The sequence below is a fragment of the Choristoneura fumiferana genome, chromosome 9 (assembly GCF_025370935.1).
Source record: "Choristoneura fumiferana chromosome 9, NRCan_CFum_1, whole genome shotgun sequence".
NCBI lineage: Eukaryota > Metazoa > Arthropoda > Insecta > Lepidoptera > Tortricidae > Choristoneura > Choristoneura fumiferana.
Genome location: NC_133480.1, coordinates 3,934,795 through 3,957,751, shown reverse-complemented (window position 1 = coordinate 3,957,751; position 22,957 = coordinate 3,934,795). Strand labels below are relative to the sequence as shown.

The 22,957-nt window shown below is 36.6% G+C and overlaps 1 protein-coding gene across 1 annotated transcript in view; it reads right to left on the bottom strand.

Annotated features, from left to right (window-relative positions):
- LOC141430983 (fatty acid synthase-like) overlaps positions 1-22,600 on the bottom strand; it is a 62,070-nt gene extending 39,470 nt beyond the window's left edge. Inside the window, exons 1-5 of the mRNA XM_074091893.1 lie at positions 22,511-22,600; positions 17,864-18,016; positions 16,157-16,349; positions 1,852-1,972; positions 303-506 (exon numbers count right to left, since the gene is read on the bottom strand). Coding sequence (XP_073947994.1) covers positions 303-506; positions 1,852-1,972; positions 16,157-16,349; positions 17,864-18,016 — 671 coding nt within the window. The 5' untranslated portion in view covers positions 22,511-22,600. The remainder of the gene's footprint in view (positions 1-302; positions 507-1,851; positions 1,973-16,156; positions 16,350-17,863; positions 18,017-22,510) is intronic.
- Positions 22,601-22,957: the final 357 nt, after the last annotated feature.

Genomic DNA, 22,957 nt, shown 5'->3' with positions numbered 1-22,957 from the left:
TCTGAAGAACTAAAAAAATCTCATTTCCTCTTTCCTTTTAATCCTCACCTTTTTTTGGAGTGGGAATCTTCAATAAGATCCCCAACGCCGTTTGCCGCTGGGTTATGCAGGATTCTTATATACTAAAGCCCTTTCAGTGGCCCTCATTATTATAGTTTGGCAGCTCCAGGACATCAGGATAAACTCGCTGGGCTGGAACCCCCTCAGACTACGCAGACGTTGCTCATCTCAACGACATCTCGGGCTATACCGAGAGTTCTTTGATATGAGGACATTTAGAGCCCTGCCTCTAGGAGTCTTACCTAGAGAACTGTAGTGACACGTAAGGATGTAGGCAAAGGTTGGAGCCCCCAACGATGGCGGAGTCGCAGTGGCCGTCCCTGATGGCTCTGAAGGCGTGTTCGAGGGCATAAAGGGAGCTGGAGCAGGCAGAGTCCACTGTGTACGAAGGACCGGTGACTCCAAGCCAGTAGGACACTCGGTTTGCCAACATAGCTCGGGAACAGCTGTAGATTAAAATCATGATGTAAATATTATCTAAAGAATAAAAAAAAAAATTGGTATAATATTTTCTACCCAGTGTGTTTTTATTCATTGTACTTGAACTGTCATTCAACCATTTCATACTAATATTATAATGCGAAAGTGTGCGTGTTTGTATGTTTGTCCGTCTTTCACGTCGAACGGAATGACGGATCGACGATATTTTTGGCATAGAGATAGTTTATGGGCCAGAGAGTGACATGCGCTACTTTTATCCTGGAAAAATGCACAGTCCCGAGGGAACAGTGCGCGATAACCGAATTCCACGCGGGCGAAGCCGCGGGCAAAAGCTAGTACTACAATAAATTTTAAGTCAATCCGACTACTGGAAGATTTGACCCACATTGGACATCGATGCCGGTTTTAGTGTTAAATTATGCCATATTTTCAAATTGGTTGATTCACCAATTGCACATGTACAATTTTATTTCTTTATTTTTATACGTACTGTTTTTTAAAGAAAATAAAAACTATACAAAATTTTTGTACGATTCTACCTTCACAAAAAATTATAAGAACAAAGCTGTATGTAATATTAATCAAATTTATCATCGCTTCTAAAACTGAATGTCAATCTTCTAATAGGTACTATCTCACTAATATTATAAATGCCAAAGTTTGTAGTTCTGTTTGTTTGTTCGTTACTTTTGCCCGTCTAAGCCGCTGAACCGATTTATATGAAATTCGGTAGGTACCTACACAGATAGTTCGAGTACCGGGGAAGGACATTATGATAGTTTTTATGATGGAAAATTGCATACTACCTGCGGAATAGCGATAAACGCATTCTACGCGAACAAAGTCGCGGGTGATAGATACTTGTAAGTAATAATAATAATCCTGTCATTCGTTCAAAGGTTAACTGGAAGGGATAAGTTCGCCTTTGTACATCTTATTATCATGTGTTCTGTTATTTTCATGTGTTTTTATGTACAATAAAGAGTTTTACTTAACAATACATTACAATACAATAATCTAAACAAAAACCTCTACAAAGAATTTTGATTTCGAAACACAAAATTTACAAAAAGAAAAAAAAACATCCCAATTTTTCAACCAGTGAGTACAGAATACAGCCAAAGTGCACAAAATATGTATACACGACCTTAACGTTCAGGCAATAAAGTCCTGTATGTAAAAATAGTTTTAGCGCTTCAAACGTGTGTATATTTTTGTTGCTGACTGTACCTGTGCAGTTTGGGAATTCTTGCTGAAATTCAGTGAAATCTTAGAATTTCAATTAAACTGTCGCCTTATTGTTCATGCAAAGCCGCGGGTAAAAGCTAGTATAATAATAATTGTATTTACCCGGTAATACCGAACCCGTTGACCTGCATTTTTTCGTAGAACCAGGTTTTTTCAGATTCCGAGAAACAAGCGCCGACGAAAACGCCCACTTTCTTATTTTTAAGCTCTTTGGGGTTGACACCTGTAAAGAAAGACATTATTTGAGTAAATAGTAGATTGATAAACAAGGGTTGTAAGTTATCAATTACACCCAAGATATTTTAGGCGCACGAGCGAGCAAAGCGATTTCCCGAAATTAATTCGTAGGTGTGATTGCCGATCAAGGAATATTTTTTCAAAATGGCCGCGCCACTTGACAGTAAATTTTAAATATGGCGCTGCCACTCCAAGGGTTAATAGGAGTTGCAATTATTTTTTTCGTTAATCCTGGTAACGGTAGCTGTTTAGTTTTTATTCCGTTCAGTGGTTTTTTTTTAGGTTTTTAACATCATTTTAAAGAATTTACGACCAGTGATAAAAAGGGCTATGCCCTTCTGCATTTTTAGACTTTTTTCCACTTTGATAGAACATACATACATACATAAAAACACGCCTCTTTCCCAATGGGGTAGGCAGAGACTACATCCTTCCACTTGCTACGATTCTGGCATACAACTCTCGCTTCCTCGACATACATCACTTTGATAGAAAAATGACCTAAACTTCTTTTCATTGCTTTTTTAAACAAACATCATTCAATCAAAACCTCGAACAACTGCAGTCACCCACTATGTTTATTTCCAGCCACATCCAATCCGAAAAACATTTTAATATATACGGCAAAAATTAATTTAGTAAAATGTGTAAATTTCGTTCCAGTTCTGACAGATGACGTTTCTTCCGTTTCAATATTCCATTAAGTGACATATTACGGCGAGTGCTGAATAATTCAAGCCCGCCAAGGGATAATAATTCGTTAACAGTCTTGGTTTGATATTTTGACGTAGGATAAACGGGATAGGGGTAATTGAAGAACCCCTTCCACGCGAAGCCATTTAATTGTCAGTCAGATTTATCACTTGAAATGGCTACAATCTGACTTTCCACGCGTAAGATGTCAAGTTTTTGTACAAATAACTGTGCTTAGCTGTGTGTTTGTCACTGCTTTACGCTTAAGTCGCGGAACTGACTTAGATTAAACTAGTAACGGGTGAAGCGATGACTTGCATAAGCTATTTAGTTTGCTAAAGAAGAAATGTTATAATGGAGCAACAAACAACCTGAATTGAGCAAACTGATTCATCTACGAGAGAGGAATCTTTTAATAATTAATTTCACTATGATTTCTTTGACAAAAGTATGGGATGTCAACGTGACATTAGTAGCACAAAGGTTCCACTTTGGTACATGAATCAGTTTGTTCGGCAGTACAGTCGAACGCAAAAATATATATACAGCTATAGCGTCAAAATATGTATACATATTTGACATCATGGTATCGTATATATATTATGCTTTTGACCGTACCTACAAGTGTTCCTTGCTTTTGTACATAGTAAAGGTATACCCAATTCGTAGAGTATTTAACATTGGAAATTTTCAAATTTGGCAGTCGCGAACTCGCGAACTTTCAAAGACGAAATGACGCAAGTGAAAAACACTATAGTGTTAAAGTCAAAGTCAAAGTGAATATTTACAAACATATATGTTTGTTATATCAAAATGCTATGTTTTGCCTGCAAGCATACAAAATTCAATTTGTTAAACGGTATCCTACTTACCGGTACTTTTCGCGTAATGCTGCCGGTCTCCTATACTTGGTTTGGATAGGTTAACCAGGTAAATGTAAACAAAGTTCAGCTGCCAGATTTGGTACATTCTAGGATTTTAAACATTTTACTTATCTATCATTGCAATACAAACTAGACTAGTGTATTTCAATACAGAAATGTAAATATTTAGATATTTTAAACGGGGGAATTTCACACCTATTGACATTGTTTTGTTTACATTTAGTTGAATACATATCCAAACCAAGTATATGAAGTATGCCGTCGACTGATATTACGGAAGATTCTTTTTAGGGTTCCGTACCCAAAGGGTAAAACAGGACCTTATTAAGACTCCGCTGTCCGTCCGTCTGTCCGTCTGTCACCAGGCTGTATCTCATGAACCGTGATAGCTAGACAGTTGAAATTTTCACAGATTGTGTATTTCTGTTGTCGCTATAACAACAAATACTAAAAACTGAATAAAATTAATATTTGAGGGGGCTCCCATACAACAAATGTGACTTTTTTGCCGTTTTTTGCACGATATTAATAACGGCAACAGGTACACGCTTGAAATATTCCTAGAATATTAAATAGTTTAAAAATAAATAATAAAGTTAAAATAAAAAAATAAGGGGGCCCACATACAACAAACGCGTTTTTTTTTGTTAATTTCTCACGTTGTGACATAGCTCTGACCTCTTCCCTGGTCATGTTGCTAAGTCGGGCCAGTGTTCTGCTGATGCTTTCTCCTACCATGATCTAATTTACCTTTCTTACAAAATTCGTCCCCCTAAGGTTAACATAAAGTGATCCTGCAGCGCAGCTTTGGTCGTATGAACACTGATTTGCTTCGTAAGGATGCAATGAAGGTTGATTGGGGGTCTGTCTCTGAAGCTAGCACGGTTGATAAACAAATTGATATTTTTAACTCTCTTCTCACCAAGCTTTACGACGTGCATGCTCCAGTCAAACCTATTAAGGTTAAACATCTTCCTGCTCCCTGGCTCACCGATGACATCAAAACGCTGATTAGAAAGAAAAATCTGGCTAGATCTAAGTACAAGGCTGACCCTTCGGATAGGAACAGGGACAGGTATCGTGCTTTGCGAAATCGTTGCAGCACCATCTGTCGAGACGCTCAAAGACGCCATATTCATAACGCAGTTGAAAACGGGGACTCTGCCAAAGTTTGGAAATTTTTAAAATCATTAGGAGTTGGTAAATCTCGGCAAAACTCTGTTCCAGTTGATATCAATATTGATCAGCTAAACCAACATTTCTCGTCTTCGGCTATTTTTCATGGTCCTGAAAAAGACACGACACTTTCTTATCTTTCTACGCTATCAACTCCTGATACTTCTTCCTTTTGTTTCAATCAATTTACCGACAGTGATGTTAGGAAGAACGTATTATCCATCGCTTCTAACGCTGTTGGCGTCGACAGTGTAAGCCGTGCTATGATTCTCCCTATCCTTGATATACTCGTCCCAGTCATCACTATTATATTAAACAATTCTATTTCATCCAATATTTTCCCTTCAGCGTGGAAAGACGCTGAAATTGTTCCTTTAGCAAAAAAATCTAGTCCAGCATCCTTTTCTGACTACCGGCCAATTTCCATTCTTCCTTTTCTTTCCAAGGTTTTAGAACGTCTTGTACACCAGCAGTTGACATCATACCTAACCAGAAACGATCTTCTCAATCCATTCCAATCAGGCTTCCGTCCCGGTCATAGTACGGCAACCGCGCTTGCGAAGATCACTGATGACATCCGAATAGGCATGGATAACAGGAAACTTACGGTTTTAACCCTATTAGATTTCAGCAATGCGTTCAACATGGTTGACTTCGACATTATGCTTGGTATTTTACGTTCTCTTAACATATCTCCTGCGGTTATTGAATGGTTTCGTAGTTATTTAGTGGGTCGTCGGCAAAGAATAAAGGTGGATGATTCACGATCTTCATGGTGCAACACGCTCGCTGGTGTACCTCAAGGTGGAGTGTTATCTCCATTACTTTTCTCTATCTTCATAGATTCTATTTCTCATAATCTTCATTCTTCGTATCACCTTTATGCTGATGACCTACAAATTTATTCCCAAGGCATGCTTGCTGACCTTCCGTCGGTTATCGAATCCATTAACCTGGATTTGACAAAGATTTTAAGGTGGAGCCAACGATATGGCCTAAAGGTTAACCCGACAAAGACCCAAGTCATTATTGTTGGCAGCTCGAAACTTATCCCAAGGGTTGACTTTGTATCTTTGCCATCTGTATTTTTCGACGGAGTTCTGATACCATTTGCCGATCAGGTAAAAAATCTGGGTGTTATCTTGGACCGCACTCTGTCATGGACTCCATATGTATGTGAGATTAGCAGGAAGGTGTTTGCTGCGATGGGATCCCTAAGACGCCTTCAGAATTTCCTTCCATTTGCTACCAAGGTTGCGCTTGCACAGACTTTACTGCACCCTATTTTCGATTATGCTGACATTTGTTATCCCGATCTTTTAGAAGAGCACTTGAATAAACTTGAGCGAATTCAAAATCTGTGCATTCGGTTCATATTTGGCCTACGTAAATATGATCATGTTTCTAATTTCCGATCACAGCTCAGGTGGCTCCCCATCCGCTTTCGCCGAAACTCTCACATTCTCCATCTTCTCTACGGCATTCTCTTTAACCCTGCAACTCCTTGCTACCTCAAAGAGCGATTTAGCTATGTTACTTCTGTTCGTTGCTCTCAGAACTTCCTCCTTACTGTCCCACTTTCAAACTCTAAATTCTATGTTTATTCTTACACTGTCCAGGCCACTCGGTTGTGGAACTCCCTACCGATAGACTTGAGGCGCGCAAAGTCCTTGCCTATCTTTAGGTCTATGCTTAGGGAGCACTACCTGTCATCTTGCGTATAAATGTTATAGTTAGCTTATTTATGTGTTGTTATGGTATCCATCTACCTATCTATCTGTTTAGATTTGTTGTGTATGTGTATTGTATGTGTTAGTTTTATGTATTCTTGATACAGCTCTGATCTACTGTAAATTGCACCACCTGCTAAAATGTATTCCTTATTTCTGTCCATTGTAAAGGTTGCCTGGAAGAGATCGCTCTGAAGCGATAAGGCCGCCTATTGCTTACCTTAGAAAATCTCTATGTATATACTTGTTTTCTCTGTACTGTTTACTGTATTGGTGTGCAATAAAGAGTTATTGTATTGTATTGTATTGTATTGTTGTGTCTATAGATAATGGCACGGAACCCTTCGTACGCGAGTCCGACTCGCACTTGGCTGGTTTCATTAGTTTATTACATGTTTACACTGATTTGTGGATTGGTTAATTAAATAAGAGAGAGAGAGAGATAATAATAATATCATGGGACACTTGACACCAATTGACCTAGTCCCAAACTAAGCAAAGCTTGTACTATGAATACTAGGCAACGGATAAACATGCTTATATAGATAAATACCACACTTAAATACATACCGTAAGCTGCTTCAACTTTGCCCTCTGGCCCCAACATTGCCTGATTCGATTTAGAGTCGATAACTTAGCACTCTTATAGGCTTTAAAGTTTTATCTACACGGGAATTATTATTACGGGGGGATAAAAGTTTAAAAACCTAGAAGGGTGCTAGTTATCGACTGTAAATTGAGTCAGGCAGTTACGGCAGTTTACGGTATTAAACATCCAAGACCCGAGAACAAACATTCGTATTATTCATACAAATATCTGCCCCGGCCGGGAATCGAACCCGGGACCTCGAGCTTCGTAGTCAGGTTCTCTAGCCACGTGGCCATCCGGTCGTCGAATAGTTAAATAAATTTTCTACAATTGTTTATTTAATAAAAAATAAACTTACATTTCGTGTAAGTAGAGATTATATCAAATTAAGTAGCAAAGCAAGTAGCAGTACCTGATTTCATTTAGAATTTTATTCAGTCTTTTAAAAATGCACTCAAACGATTCCCAATCTCACTGATCGCAGAATCTCGAAACTTTTCGTTTTCTCTTTCGCCAAAGGGTAATTCTCGACTCTAGGTAAATTTAATTTCCGTTTTAATTCCAGAATTCAAAATGGCAGTGGAACAACGCAAGTTAAAGTTGCCGCACAATTTAAAGTCTCTGGCACAAATATTCGTTTGTGCTCCCCTATATTTCTATGACATTTAACTAACTTTTTTTAATTACCTTATTCCTATTTTTTTTCCTTTATTACTCTTTATTCTAACATTATGAGACCCTTTCATTCTGAGAGGAGGCCTGTGCGCAGCACTGTGACTCTATGGTCATCAGTTCTTGTATCTACTATTACGTTGTCCCAACCACTTTCTTACGACACCAATTTCGGACGAGCCTCGCAGCTTTCGACCACATTATATCAGATAGGCCGTATTGCTTAACGTTTCTGGCGCTGGCGATCGCAATCAAATGACAGATTTGGCATACAAAAACTGTCATTTGATTGCGATCGCGAGCGTCAGAAACTTTAGGCGATACGGCCTCTGTTTGTACTAATTGAATGATGTTTTCCTCCCTGTAACGCACTGAGTTGATGTTTAATAAATCATCATCATCCCAGCCTATATACGTCCCACTGCTGGGCACAGGCCTCCTCTCAGAACAAGAGGGCTTGGGCCATAGTTCCACAAAGCTCGTGGTAAATTTCAAATGTAACTCCGCACATGAATTTCGAAAAACTCAGAGGTGCGAGGCGGGGTTTGAACCTATGACCCTCTGCTCAACATTTCGCACTGATATCATTTCCCAACTAATAATTTGATAAATTATTATTATGCAAATTATTACCCCGGATTTTTTTAAGATGTCATTTAGGTTTTGGTCAAATGTATTGATTGGCATACCTTAACTTAGCAACATATTGAATGGCATCCAACCTACTTTCCTAGTGGCAGTTATCCTGGCTGCTATAAAAAAAAAACCTCACATCGAACTATCCAAGTCGCTTCTGCTCCGAACCGTCTTGCTCGCTCGCTTCGCTAGCTCGCACAAATTTTGAAGTAAAACTTTGCAATATAAAAATTGGCCAAATGTTATTTGTCAATTTGTTATTCGCCTAAGCCAATCATTTGCTACATAATTATTTGCCACATAAAAGTGTGATGAAGTAAAATTTTGCAATATAAAAATGTTGCGAAATATGAAAAATGCGAAGTAAACTTATGCCAACGAATGGTTTGCCAAATAAAACTTCGGCGAAAGGTTGGTTGCTAATTGAAATTTGGCGAAACATATTTCGCCGAAAAGGCAGTACACCCGAAAATCAAGCTCGTCTGGCTTTACCATTAAATGTAGGTACGTTCGTACCTATCTATCATCTGGGTATATTCAAACGAGTCAAAATATGTACCAATTTTTTTTTATTACACAAGTAACAGATTTTTGTACGTTGCCTATAGAAAATAACTATTCAAACTGGCAGTAAGTACAAAATCGCGCCCCAGCAGCCGGGGAATATGAAATGAAGAAAATTCAAATTTTAAGAGCCCGAATGGCCGCTGCGACAATATTGAGTTATAATCGCTGAAGTTATATCTCTAATGGATTCGGAGATAGGGACGTGGTTATAACTCGGCAGGGCTTTATGTAAAAATTTGAAAATTTGAACGCAGCCGGAGCTTATTCAGTTTGTTTATTGTTCAGCGGAAGCTGCGGAACCGCCGCTGCTGAGAGTTTCTACTCTATGTATAATTTAATTGTTTAATATTTGACTAGCATTGCGTAAATACGGTATTTGACAACTCCTGATTTTGCCATATCTTAATATTATTATGAAAATATAGATATACAGATAGAAAATTTAAATCGGTTGAAAATTGGATTTATAGTGATTTTCTGAAAAATCTATATACCCGTTTCTTTCTCAAACGCTTTTCTCTATGCAGCAAGTATGGCGGTACTGGCGTGTGACGTCACATGCCAGTATGTCTTTCTCTGTCTAATCTTGAATTTCAAACCATTATAACTTTGTTATTTGTAAAGGTAGCTTAAAAATTGTTTTTCTATTCGATAACAGGCATTGTGTAGTTTTAATTTATAAAACATACAAAATAGTCAAATACCGTATTAAAAAGGAGCGTTTCCACCAGAGATGTGCAAGAATGTGTTCTTCATTAACCAATAGAAACGCTTCATTTACCTCGCCTCGCTCCGCTCAGCTGTTTCCACCAGAGATGTGCTGTGCGAGGATGTGTAAATGAAGCGTTGCTATTGGTTAATGAAAAACATATTCCTCGCAACACATCCTCGCACATTATTGGTGGAAACGCTGCTTTAGAGATGGCAGCCGAATTGATATTTAGAGATTTCTACTCTCGATTTTGAACAAACTACATACATCTAAAAAATCTTGGGATACTTATTATCCTAGACAAATTTGATGTTTTGACTCAATACATAATATGTCCATTGAAATGTTCAACACTTTCTAGAAACAAAAAATAGCCCTAGGCTCTTTTGATGAGAATACTTTCAGGTTTTCAGTTATTTATTTAATTAGCACATTGTATATTATATGTTACCAAGACGTCAAAAATATCAAAATACGGCCAAGAGCGTTAATTTGAGATCCATTTCGTCAAAAAATCCTTTGAATTGTCATACAAAATGACAGATATTATCGAGATGACGCAAATTTAAAGATAACTACTGGCAAATAAACCATCTATGGATTAGGTCCGACCAGTGGCCGTATTGTCAAACGCTCTGGCGCTCGTCATCGCTTCACCGTCTCTTTCTACCCTCTTCCTATACCGTGAGACAGAAAGAGTGGTGAAATCGAACGTGATTTCAAGTGCGTTAGGCAATAAGGCTTCACATGTCTTTTAAAGCTGTAATACGAGCAAAAAATTAAAACATAGATCGTCCTCGTCAAACTGAACAACATTAGTTCAGCGACTTTTAAAAATAATGGAGTCTTTGAATTTTCCTTTTTTCATACAAATTAAATAATGCTATCAATGTACGCCGTCCTAGAACACAACTGACGTCGCCTGTCACGCTACAAACATCAAGCATTTTGCTTTACATTGCTTCTTCGAATTAACTTAAAAGTGTAATAAAAATTAAAAAACAAATTATTTTTAAAAGTCGCTGAACTAATGTTGTTCAGTTCCGGTATAATTTGCTGTGCAGTAAACTCAGTGAAAGAAGAAAATAAAGTGAGATTAAATAAGGCACTTGAGAAGCATAAATAAAAAAAAAGCTTTCCAGAAAAAACCAATTACATTTGTAAAATGTCAATCAGAAGCATTTCGCGCCGTATCGAAATTACTCTGAGTACAAAAAACACTTCTTTCCAGCTCCCAATGGACGGGAGTTAATGTAAAAGGGGACTTAAGGCTTCGAAGGAATTGAAGCCCAGTGACCGAATCGAATAGAATCCCGATTGCGGATCAAACAAATTGCGCTCATTATCGACGAAAAAAGTCGGTTTTGGCACAGACTAGAAAATACAGATCAGACTGAACAAAACAAAGTGAGCGGTACCAGGGGTAAAAGGCATAGATTTAGGTCGGCCGGTTATAAAAAGCAAAATATAAAAGCACTTGTCAGAAATTTGGTACGAGAATCTATAGTCTATAATCCTACTAATATTATAAATGTGAAAGTTTGTGAGTGAGTGAGTGAGTGAGTGAGTATGTTTGTTACTCCTTCACGCTGAAACGGCTGGACGGATTTGGATAAATTTGGCAGAAAGTTGGTTTATAACCTGGATTAAAACATAGGATACTTTTTATCCCGATATTCCCGAGGGATAGGGATAAACTCTCTTAATAACAACCGCTAGGTTTAGAGTCATGAAATTTAGTATGTAGGGTAGCTGGACATCTGTAATAACACATAGCCTAATTTTTATTCCGATAGTCCCACGTGATAGGGATAAAATCTTGAAATAACAATCGCTGGGCTTAGAGTCATGAAATTTGGCATGGGTGTTTTAATTTAACGTCAATGAAAACCACGATGTAATTTTAGGAAATTGCCACGAGAATTTAATAAAATCCCCGAATTTCAATTCAACTGCTTTATCTAATGATTTACGCGTGCGAAGCCGCGGGTAAACGCTAGTTATGAATATTCCTAATTGGAAAAAAAGCAAAACCTTTATAACTCCCGACTCAAAAAGACTGCAGGGCTACTACGAAACTCAAAACTCGAAGTTCGTGCCGTGCGGTCCCTCTGACACTTATACTATTTAATACGAGAGCGAGAGGGACGGTACGATACGAACTTCGAGTTTCGTAGTAGCCGTGCTGGTATTATAAGTTTGATATCAATGTCTTTTGTGGACTCGTACTAGTAACTCTCAAACGAATGGACCAATTTAAATGCGGTTTTTTTCGAGTAAAAGTGAGTTTCCTTGCATTGATTTTTAGCTGTGTTGTATTACAATTGGATTAAGAAGCAATTTTTAAGATGTTGAACTTTGAAATGAAAAGATCGGGGTTCTTCACCATTTTTACAAATTGAGAGAGAGAGAGAGAGAGAGAGAGAGAGAGAGAGAAACATTTATTTACACATATTCAAGTAAAAAGCTGTGGTGGCCTAGTGGTTTGACCTATCGCCTCTGAAGCAGAGGATCGTGGGTTCAAACCCCGGCTCGCACCTCTGAGTTTTTCGAAATTCATGTGCGGAATTACATTTGAAATTTACCACGAGCTTTGCGGTGAAGGAAAACATCGTGAGGAAACCTGCACAAATCTGCGAAGCAATTCAATGGTTCCCAGTCCGCACTGGGCCCGCGTGGGAACTATGGCCCAAGCCCTCTTGTTCTGAGAGGAGGCCTGTGCCCAGCAGTGGGACGGATATAGGCTGGGATGATGATTCAATAAGTACACATAAAAATACATTAGATGGAAAAATAATAACATCGAATAGTATAAAGTGGACCCCACTCAGCATAATGTCAGCATGTGTTAATTGGCTAGGTTATTTTCAAAAAAGCGTCCGCGAAGGCAAGAAAAACCAATATCAATGGTACCAGCTACTTAATAAGTACTAGAAAGCAAAGCGAGTCCATTTCACGGGCAGATTATTCTTTTCATTGTTGCCGCTGGGTCACATGTTCAATCCTATTACAGCCTATTTTCGCGGCTCTTTCTGTCCGCCATCAATTATTTATTAATAGTTTTCTGAAAATTGGAGGGCGGATTTTGTTAACATTTGTGACAATTCCAATAGAAAGTTGTAAAATACGGTATTGGACGATTCCTGAATTTGCGATGTCCAATTTATTATTATATATGAAAAAAATATTTACCAGCCAATGTTTAGCGAAGAAAAATGTACTTTTGCAAAAATCTATATAAGTATTTATCTCTCTCGTGCCGTGCTTGCCGTGCCGTCTCTTTTTCTTTTAATTTTTAAAATATTCTACTAATTAAATACTACTAGGTATGTACTATTTCTGGTGTACATACAATAAAGATTCATTGTTTTGTATTGTATTGTAAATACTTTAGTTTACTTTATTTGTTAATTCGAACAAAGTATGATCATTAGGTATAAAAATAGATTAGATTAAATATCTCAGTTCAAACCTTTACATTGTCCTCCATTGACCAAAGAAGCATTAACTTTGTATCATGTTTCACTGTGTATTTAATTGTATTTATTATTAAAGAACTCAACGCTCAGGCGCGTAATTGAAAATGATTTCTCTCCCATTAAAACATGGCAATAACGAATTCCGTTCGCGAATCCATTCACCCGTTCCATTCGGTCGTTCATTCATTCGAGGAACAGTAAATTAGACCGCAAACGACACTTTAATTGGGGCAGGAGTTCACGGGATCCGAACACGTTACTTGCGATCCTTTTGGTTGGGCAGGACTATGGTCCTGGTATGTAATACACTAAACTATCATTAGATTAGATTAGCTCCGACGCAAAAGAAATGAAACAAAACTTTAACGATATGAAGCTGAGTTTCGTTGTTCTGTCTTAGAGTTTCAGTGCCTAGCTTCCGGATTATTATATTCTAAAATAAGAAACACTTGTAATACTAGCAATCTCACTTTATTGTCGTATTTTAATAAAATAATGCTTTTTAATCTTACGAGTATTTCATTTCAACTACCTTGCGCGCTTCGAAACCAAATCGAATCCGAGTGCCTAGATTTAAGCCCTTGTTAGCAATAGTGCCACATTCCGCTTTACAATACCGTAATATGAATCGATGCAGAAACAGAGTTACTTAGCTACATTTTGTCATCAGAGCTAAGCAGAATTGTCAAGTTTTGTGTCGTATAAGTTGTAAGAACTATATTTTTACATGGTTCACTAATATGTTGCATAAAATCGAATCTCACAATTTCGTTTCTCATAACAACCTTGAGCAGAATCATCATGTCACCGAATTACTTTTCGCATACATTTTTTCTCATACTATCATTTCTCATAATTTTGTAAAGCAGAATATTAACATCACATAATATCGATGAGAATAATATTTATATGTTCGAATAGTTGCTACGCAGAAAGACGTATCTCATAATATTACTTTGCATAGGGATATAAAAAGCAGAGTAAAATTTTACTAAACATTCCTTGCAATTAAATTACGGTTGTTATTTAGGCAGACAATTACTGTTATTATTGTGAATCTGACACTGGCTCAGTATAATGCTGAAGCGTTAATAACACCCCAGCGTTGTTTTAATTATAGTTCTATATTAACTTAACCTTTATTGGCAGCAGTAAGACTCTGCCGCTTCGACGGCCGCTGCCGCGGCACGCTCGTTTCGCTCGCTCGGCTCGCGCGCTGTTGTTGTGGTTGCAGTTCTAACCTAACCCAACCTACTATGTACCTGCTGTTCTGTTCTGGCGCTTTGCCTGCTGCTGTTACAGCACGCTTACTTTGCTGGCCTTACTTCAACCTTAACCCATTCTTATGGTAGCTGTTAGTTCCTTTAACTATGTCATTACGCCATGTTAGTCAGCGCTTTTTAAAATTCCGTGAAAATACAATAGTCCAAACTAGTATTTTGCTATGCCATTATGCCATATAAAAATCGGCGATACTAATGTTCTGCTATTTAATATTCTGCAGAAGTATATTCGGCGATAAGAGTGTCCTGCTATTTAATATTCTGAGAAATGACTATTATTCGAACTGATAACTATGCAAAGTTATGATTATTCAAAAGTATCATTCGGCTAAAAAAAAATGAGATACCTGTTATGCGAAGTGTATTTCGGAGAATCGATATTATGCAAGATAAAGGGAACCCTTTTTACAGACATAGTCGCGGGCAACAACAAATCTAATTAATTATAAAAGTTTTAATGCATCATTCTCGATAATGGTTTAAATTAAAACTCTGAATAAAATAGTTATAGCCAACATGTCGAGTCAAATTAAAATATTTAATTAAACGTTGGTCTGCGGGTTTATGTTTTTCCAACTGATAAATCTGCATAATCTTATTTACGTACATAGCTTTTACGCGCGGCGTTACTTGTATCAACCATAATAACTATGAAGCAATTATTATCAGTGATTATCTTATATTGCCATATCTCTAGTTTCCAGGTGGGACATACAGGAGTACCTCTGACCATTTCAAATGCAAGGTGCGATTCTACTCTTATAACTAACCTTCTTTTTTGGTCTGCAACTTTTTGAAAATATTAATGACCAGTTTTAATTTGTTTTTTTTTCATACAGATTAAAATGTAACTTTAAATGTATGTTAATGTAGGTAATACTCCTACAATACTAAATTGACAGCACGTTGATAAATGTTTATCTCCAAGAGATTATAATAATTTATAGGTGTCAAATTATTAGAACCAAGGAAATTTTACACAGCCTGTGTGTGTCTTTTGTTTGCTTTGACATAGAAGCTACGAATAAACGAATAATAATAATAATAATAATAAATATCACGGGACAATTCACACCAATTGACCTAGTCCCAAAGTAAGCTTAGCAAAGCTTGTGTTATGGGTACTAAGCAACGGATAAATATAATTATATAGATAGATACATACTTAAATACATATTAAACACCCAATACCCGAGATCAAACATTCGTATTTTTCATACAAATATCTGCCCCGACACGGGAATCGAACCCGGGACCTCAAGCTTCGTAGTCAGGTTCTCTAACCACTAGGCCATCTGGTCGTATGCAACGAATAAATGATAAGTCAGGAAGCGTAACTCAGAACAAATTCCACACAAAAAGTACTTTAAACCAAAACGACTTATGATTCAAATACGAATATTTTTCAAGGTTGTAATAGACGTGCTTGTTGATTGGTTAAAATTCGGAAACAGGCAGGGATTGGTTTACGCGCTTGATGCAATGTCAGATGCACGGCACAAGTTATAATTTATGTGTAGCATAGAAGTTTGATTTTTTCACTGTTTTTGAGTTTCTAAGAAAAAGAGTCTTGAGAGTCTTTACTTGGTAACTGACTAAGATCTAAGACAGACATAAAAATATTGTCACTTTTTTATTGGGTGTGCAATGTGACATGCAATATCTCTGTTAAGCGTGTCCAATTAAGATGAAGAGGTAATTATCGACCTAGTAACGGAACGCCTATCGATCGACAGTTTTTAAACTTACCTGCATCAATAACAGCTTCATATGCCTTCTCGAGCAGGATTCTGCACATGGGGTCCATGGTGTGGGCCTGCTTGTAATGCACGCCGAAGAAGGAGGCGTCGAATTTGTTGACATGGTTGATCTTGCCGGTACGCTGCGGGATCTCGGGATGGGCCAGCTTCCATCGACGGCCGTCGCCGGAAATCAAGTCCACCTGGGGAGTAAGAAGAGCAATGGATAGGGGGCGATACGATTCTGTATTTGGCGGATGTATAGTGGTACTTGAGTATGCACTGCTATTGACAATGTGGGTTTTTCGACAGGCGAAATATCGCTAGATGGCGTTAGTAGCGTGAGGTCTGTTTGACGTTTCAGTCATGCTTGCAATGAGGGCTATCGCGTATGAATTCGCCACTAGAGTGGCGCTGTCAAATCTCATAGTTTTTGGGTGAGCTACGCGGGTTTATTTATAATTAGAATATTTTGTGAATATTTTCTAATATCTGAAATTAATTATGGCAATTATGCGTTACGGGGCTATGAATGTCTGTGTTTTGAGACAGTTTTGTCTTTCGGAAACTTTTGTCCTCCCTTTTTTCCGAACAAAGCGGGAACTATGCAACACTGTGGTTGCTCGATATTTTTATGGTACGGTTTTAAGGTGTATTAAATATGATTTTAATCTAAACTTTGTTTTCACGCCCGTAATAACAGACTTTGAAAGCCATACTTAAAAACCTCACGCAACAGTGCGCCATCTAGTGAGACAAAAAACGATAGCCCTCATTGGCTCATTTACTAGTACGTATTTTGGAAATAATTCGATTTAAGGCTATTTTTTTGTATACCTTAGGCTTTTACGTGTAATTTTAAGAACCTATATTTTTGAATCCACAGAAATTTAGTTCCGGAAGATGGTAAAAAAATAGTACCCTAAAATAGGTGATTTTTTAGCAAAAATTTTATCAGTAAATTTACTGTCAAATATGTTTAATATATTTCAGTTTTTAGACCCGCAATCCCTGAATCCAGCAATACTTATCTAACAGGAAATTAAAAAAAAACTAAAGTGATTATTTCGTAATACGTCTAATTTCTATTAGGAAAAAAAATAAGATTTTTTAAGTATATATTATCAAGAAATTGGATTTTAAATAATTATCATTTAAAGTCCAACAATAGATATGATTGGAAATTACGTACTTAAGTATTTTGTTAAACCGATATAACAATTTAGCAGTACAAAAAGTCTCAAGGCAAGACAAACCTAAATCTTAACTGTACCTACTTACCTTTCTTTTTCTTTTGAAAATACGAAGCCTTTTTGAAATTTCTGATGATAAAACCAGTAAATTATGAAGTAAATAGGCTTATAGCAATTTCGACTGATTTTTACAGAATTATTATTATTATTTATAAAAAATTTGGTGGATTATTGAAGAATATAATTTGCAAATTACCTGACCTTAATTTTAACTCAAAAAATTGCTTACTTGAATTAATGTTGATTTTACAAAGAGCGAAGGTGTTAGGTGACTGGGGCATAGATAATTATCTAATCACAAGAGTGACAGAAATGTTAAACGGACCTCACGTTATTAACGCCATCTAGCGATATTTTGCCTGTCGAAAAACCCTCAATGCAAGGTTTGTAGTTTTGGTAGCTTTCATTATGCAAATTTATTATATGAAAGACAATCAAAACCTAGTACTCTAGGTGACCCTTACCTTATTGAAGAGGTTCTCTTGGAGCTCTATGACGGAGTCCGAGTCAGGGAAGTAGCCAGAAATGCCGCTGATGAGCACCTCATCACCAGGCGGGGGGTGCGACAGCCGATGTCCTGACGTCAGTCGGTCCTCTACCTTCGAGGGTGGTGCCATCTGTGGAACAGAAATAGAAACATTTAACATTTCCATTAGTGATCAGTGTGGGTGGTTCGAAGGACTCGCGCTGCTTGGCAGACTTGACACCCTACACTTCAGTCTACTCATGACCACGGCCCCTGTAATGTGGTTGAAACGTCGAGGTAACTATTACTCGTGTGTTTTAACGTGATAGGTACCGTTTGTGATATTTTGACTATGAGTGAAAACCACGAAAGCTTAAAACACTGTAGGTGTAATAGATAAGCTGAATTATCCATTGTTAGTTACGCGTTGTTCTACTCCCCATGAAATAAATATTGCACCTACGTACACTACGATTACTTGGAGTTAACACTTGACAGATGGGCGTGCCTTCAGTCAATTTTCAACTTTGTCATACAAATAAAATAGTTTTTACATAATCTGTAAACGTGGGTAGCGGTATACTAAAAATGGCTTTATTTGTATTATGTCAAAGTTGAAAATTGACTGAAGGCACGCCCATCTGTCAAATGTTAACTCGAATTAATCAAACTGTACTTCGTAACTAGCAATGGCGGCATTTTATGCACATTTTAAATTATGTGACCCCCGCCCGTATCCAAAGGAATGAGGAAAAAAACATTACAAACTAGGCTCCTACATATTTATAACGTATTGATGTACTAGCTGTTACCGTCGACGTTATCCACGAAGAATTAATTTCGTCACTACTTTTCAAAAAGCTTTCACGAAAATTAATATTACCTAGTAGCTAAACTTTATGAACATTCTACGTCACATGTATATTACCACGAAAAACTTTAAGTTCATATACGCAACTTGTTATCTCAGTAGTGTTGTTAAAAATACTACCTTAGATATTGAGCTATGTACCTAAGTTTTTCAAAGAGTGACGATTAACTGCATTCCTGCAGAATTTGTGCAATTTACTGGAATGAAAAGGGCTACATTGTGTTAATGCACATAAGAATATTTGTGCAAATTTTTATTCAAATTCATTGAGCCGTTTTCAAACATTCGTTACAGTGTAGACATTCATAAGACCAAAATTTTCATTTTTTTTATCTATTATATCTTCTATCTTGGATTTATTTCTCTTTGACGGAAAAAAACAACGGATCCGTTCTATAGAAATTTGTATAACATTGCTTTATTTCCTCAGTATAATTCTTAAGTATTCTGTTTTTAGTTTAAACTTACACATACCTCGTACCAAATTGTTGTTTAAAAATGTAATCTACCTGCTATTAATAGGGATTAAAATACTAACACAGTCATATGTAAATGTGGTGTAGCTACTTATTATTAATTTACGTTGGGGTCAATGAAGCCGGTATTTTTAATTATTCGATTACATTAACATGCTAGTTTACATAATTAACTGTTCGTAGACTGTTTATTTCAGTTCGGTGAAGTTGTTTTCAGATACTGCAAAGTTTTGATTTCAGTTTTGTATGTATTTATCCATATTATGTATGTCTATCCGTTGACTAGCATCCATCATAGTACAATTATTATATCTATTTCCGGAAAAAAAATAGAAATTTAAATCATTTATTCGTAACAAAGCAGCGTAGCATAAAAAAAAAAATATTTTTTTTTTATATTAAATAATTTCAGCATATTTCAGCAGATCAGATAGTGTGACTGAACATTACTGTTTTTTTTTTCAGATTTTTTATTTATCCCGAAAAAATGTTTCTGCACCGACATTGGTATTCTTCAAAGGCATTTTACATTTTTAATCAAAAACTCCATTGTAAGGCTCCAGGAGTATTCAGTTCAACCATCAACTAAATTTTCCGGATTTATTTTAGGAATTATCATTATTAACGTAACAAATTTTCAAAGTAACAATATTTTATCCCTAGACCTTAGTACAAGCGGCCATATGAAAATATCCACTAATAAAGTTCGTAGGTTGTTAAATGTTTGCACCTATCCAGTTTTGAAGTCGGTAATAGTTTTAAGGTTAAGCAAAGGTGACATTAAAAATCAAAGTAAGCAGACTAGGTGTCAATGAACTACGAAACTATGACGTCATCTGTTTCAGACAATCGTGTCCCACCAAAAACATTTCATGTAAAATTGGTGGCCAAGACTCAGAGAAAGATATACAGAGAGATAGAGATAACCGTAATTATCACTCTTTATAATTATACATGTTACTTTTTTGTTCATCAATTCGTCAAAAAAAAAAGTAAATTTTTAAATTTTATTTATACTCTACAATCATACATATTTGGAGTGGTTTCATCATTATGGTTGGGTTCGCAATTTTAATCTTACTCGAATCTACTCATAGAGCGGTTTCATACTAAAGTACAATTCAATAGAGTCTGTCAATTTTCTACATATTTAAGACACCCTATCGTGGGCACACTTGATTATATATGTCCCTGTTGTTGCAATTATCATCTACAAGGAATCAAAAAAGAATAATAGTCACATCACAAAGGTCAGATTGACTTAAAATTTGGCACTTATGTAAATCTGATGACAATACTTAAATGTTTGGTAATGAAAAACTGGTGGTCCGGCCAGGATCGTCTCCGCAGAACGGATAATGGCATCGACTTGAAATTCGGTACGGACATGTAGCTTGGATGACAATGTAAGTACAGTCAACAAAAAGTGCAGTGAGCAAAAAGCTTTTATTAAAAAAATTAATTTTAACAAAAACTTATTTCACTGATTAGGATCGGATTCCGATCGTTCCAGTTCAAAACCACTCCTATAGTGACCATTTATGTCCGTTGGGATTGCAGGTCAAACCTACCATAACCCTTCCATCGCACCCGTAGAAAAGTTACGTCGAAAAAATTTATGAATAGAAGAGAGTGGAGTCGAAGAAACTGTATCGTGTACTAGGGTAGGACCATCTCACATTTAATCAATTACGTTATGATTACATTTTCAGTTGTATAGAATGTCAATATGACAATTGTAGCAAACGTGATTCTGTTCCTTTGACTGCACTTGTATGTACGGAAGATATTTATAATTAAGTACTAAATTTATGAAATTCTAAAATTCAGAAATTAGACGACCAGATGGCCTAGTGGTTAGAGAACCTGACTACGAAGCTTGAGGTCCCGGGTTCGATTCCCGCGTCGGGGCAGATACTTGTATGAAAAATACGAATGTTTGTTCTCGGGTCTTGGGTGTTTAATATGTATTTAAGTATGTATCTATATCTATATGCAACCGCAATGACACATACTTTCCTACGTGTTGTCTATTTGTACTTAATACTATTGTTGTGTCTTGTGTTGTGAATAAATGTATTTTCTTTCTTTCTTTCTTCTTATATAATTATATTTATCCGTTGCTTAGTACCCATAACACAAGCTTTGCTAAGCTTACTTTGGGATTAGGTTAATTGGTGTGAATTGTCCCGTGATATTTATTTATTTATTTATAATCGTTAGTTCACAGTTTAGAGACTTTATAATTCAAGTTATTTGAAAATGTTACAAAACAAAAGTAGCTAAGTTATGGGAGTAGAATCAAACCTTAAATTTAAAGCCTCAGGTAAAAGACACCCTGTATAATAATAATATACAATACAATTAATTTGTATGGAATACCATTACCCAATTACAGAAAACACAGGTATTATTCTGATTTGAGAGGTACATACAATTGTAAACGAATGGAATTCTATGAAACACATTTTCGGAGCTTTAATATTTGTAGTTCAATAACTCTGTTTAAATTCCTCGAATGAACGGGTCGAGTTATGTTTGTCTGACGAGCACAGCGCTGAATCCATGGTCGAGGTTCGTTAAGAGAACACATCAGCGATAGATGGCGACTTCATGGTGGTCAAAAAAATCCAATTAAAAACAGTTCAGTCAGACTTACCTAATCAGTAGACCCAGTTATCAACAATGTCAATAAAAAACTTTTTTTAAATTGAGTTTTCAGATAAATTTTGTAGTTCCTATACATAGCTACAACGTCGAGACTTGGATAGTTTGTATTGCACAGCACTAATGTTAGGTAGCCACCAAAATGCCCGCTTGATCGTATACTAATCAGTTTATCAGCTATTGTAATACAGTGTGATACCGGCAGCCAAGCTTATTTCAAGGGAGGTTAAAGTAACGTATTTCTGTAACTTTACCATAACATTAATTTAATTAATAAACTAAAATTCAGACTGTGTTAACTTTCTGCCAAAATTATAATTGCCAGCAATGTACAGCAAAGCAAATTGACAAGTAAGTGTAAACGGTAAATGACAGCCGACAGATACTTTGATTATTACTTGTCAATTTGCTTTGCTGTACATTGCTGGGCAATTATAATTCTGTGAAAAAGTTAACACAGTCTGAATTTAAGTTTATTAATTAAATTAATGCCACGGTTCACTTACATACGTTACATTAAACTCCCTTAAAAAAAATCCTGGCTGCCGGTACGCACTGTATATCGCATTATTTTCCACCTCGCGACTAGTGTATGATAAAACCGGAAATAATGATACTGATCTTAACTCACCTTTGCAACACAAAACTTTCACAAAACTGAACTAGTAACGGATTGAACCCTGGACGTGGACACCGGCAGGCACCCACTACTCGTCTGGACGTAGCCGCTGCTCCAACGGTGTTTATAAAACGAACAATCGAAAAATATTTACATATAGGGTGCTCTTTAATATTACGTATGTATAAATGTTTCAAACTACATAGGTAATAAAGGAACTAAAGCAGTATACAAACGTCAAATTCTATCATTCCATCCTACTAATATGAGAAATGCGATAGTTTGTAAGTATATGTGTGAATACACGTGTGTGTATGTTTGTTGCGATGATGCTAAAACGGCTGGAGAGATTTGGCTAAAATTTGGTACCTATGTAGATAGCTGGACGGAATAACACATACCTAGGCTACTTTTTATTGATCGGGATTCACACGGGATCAGATGAAATCTTAGAATCCC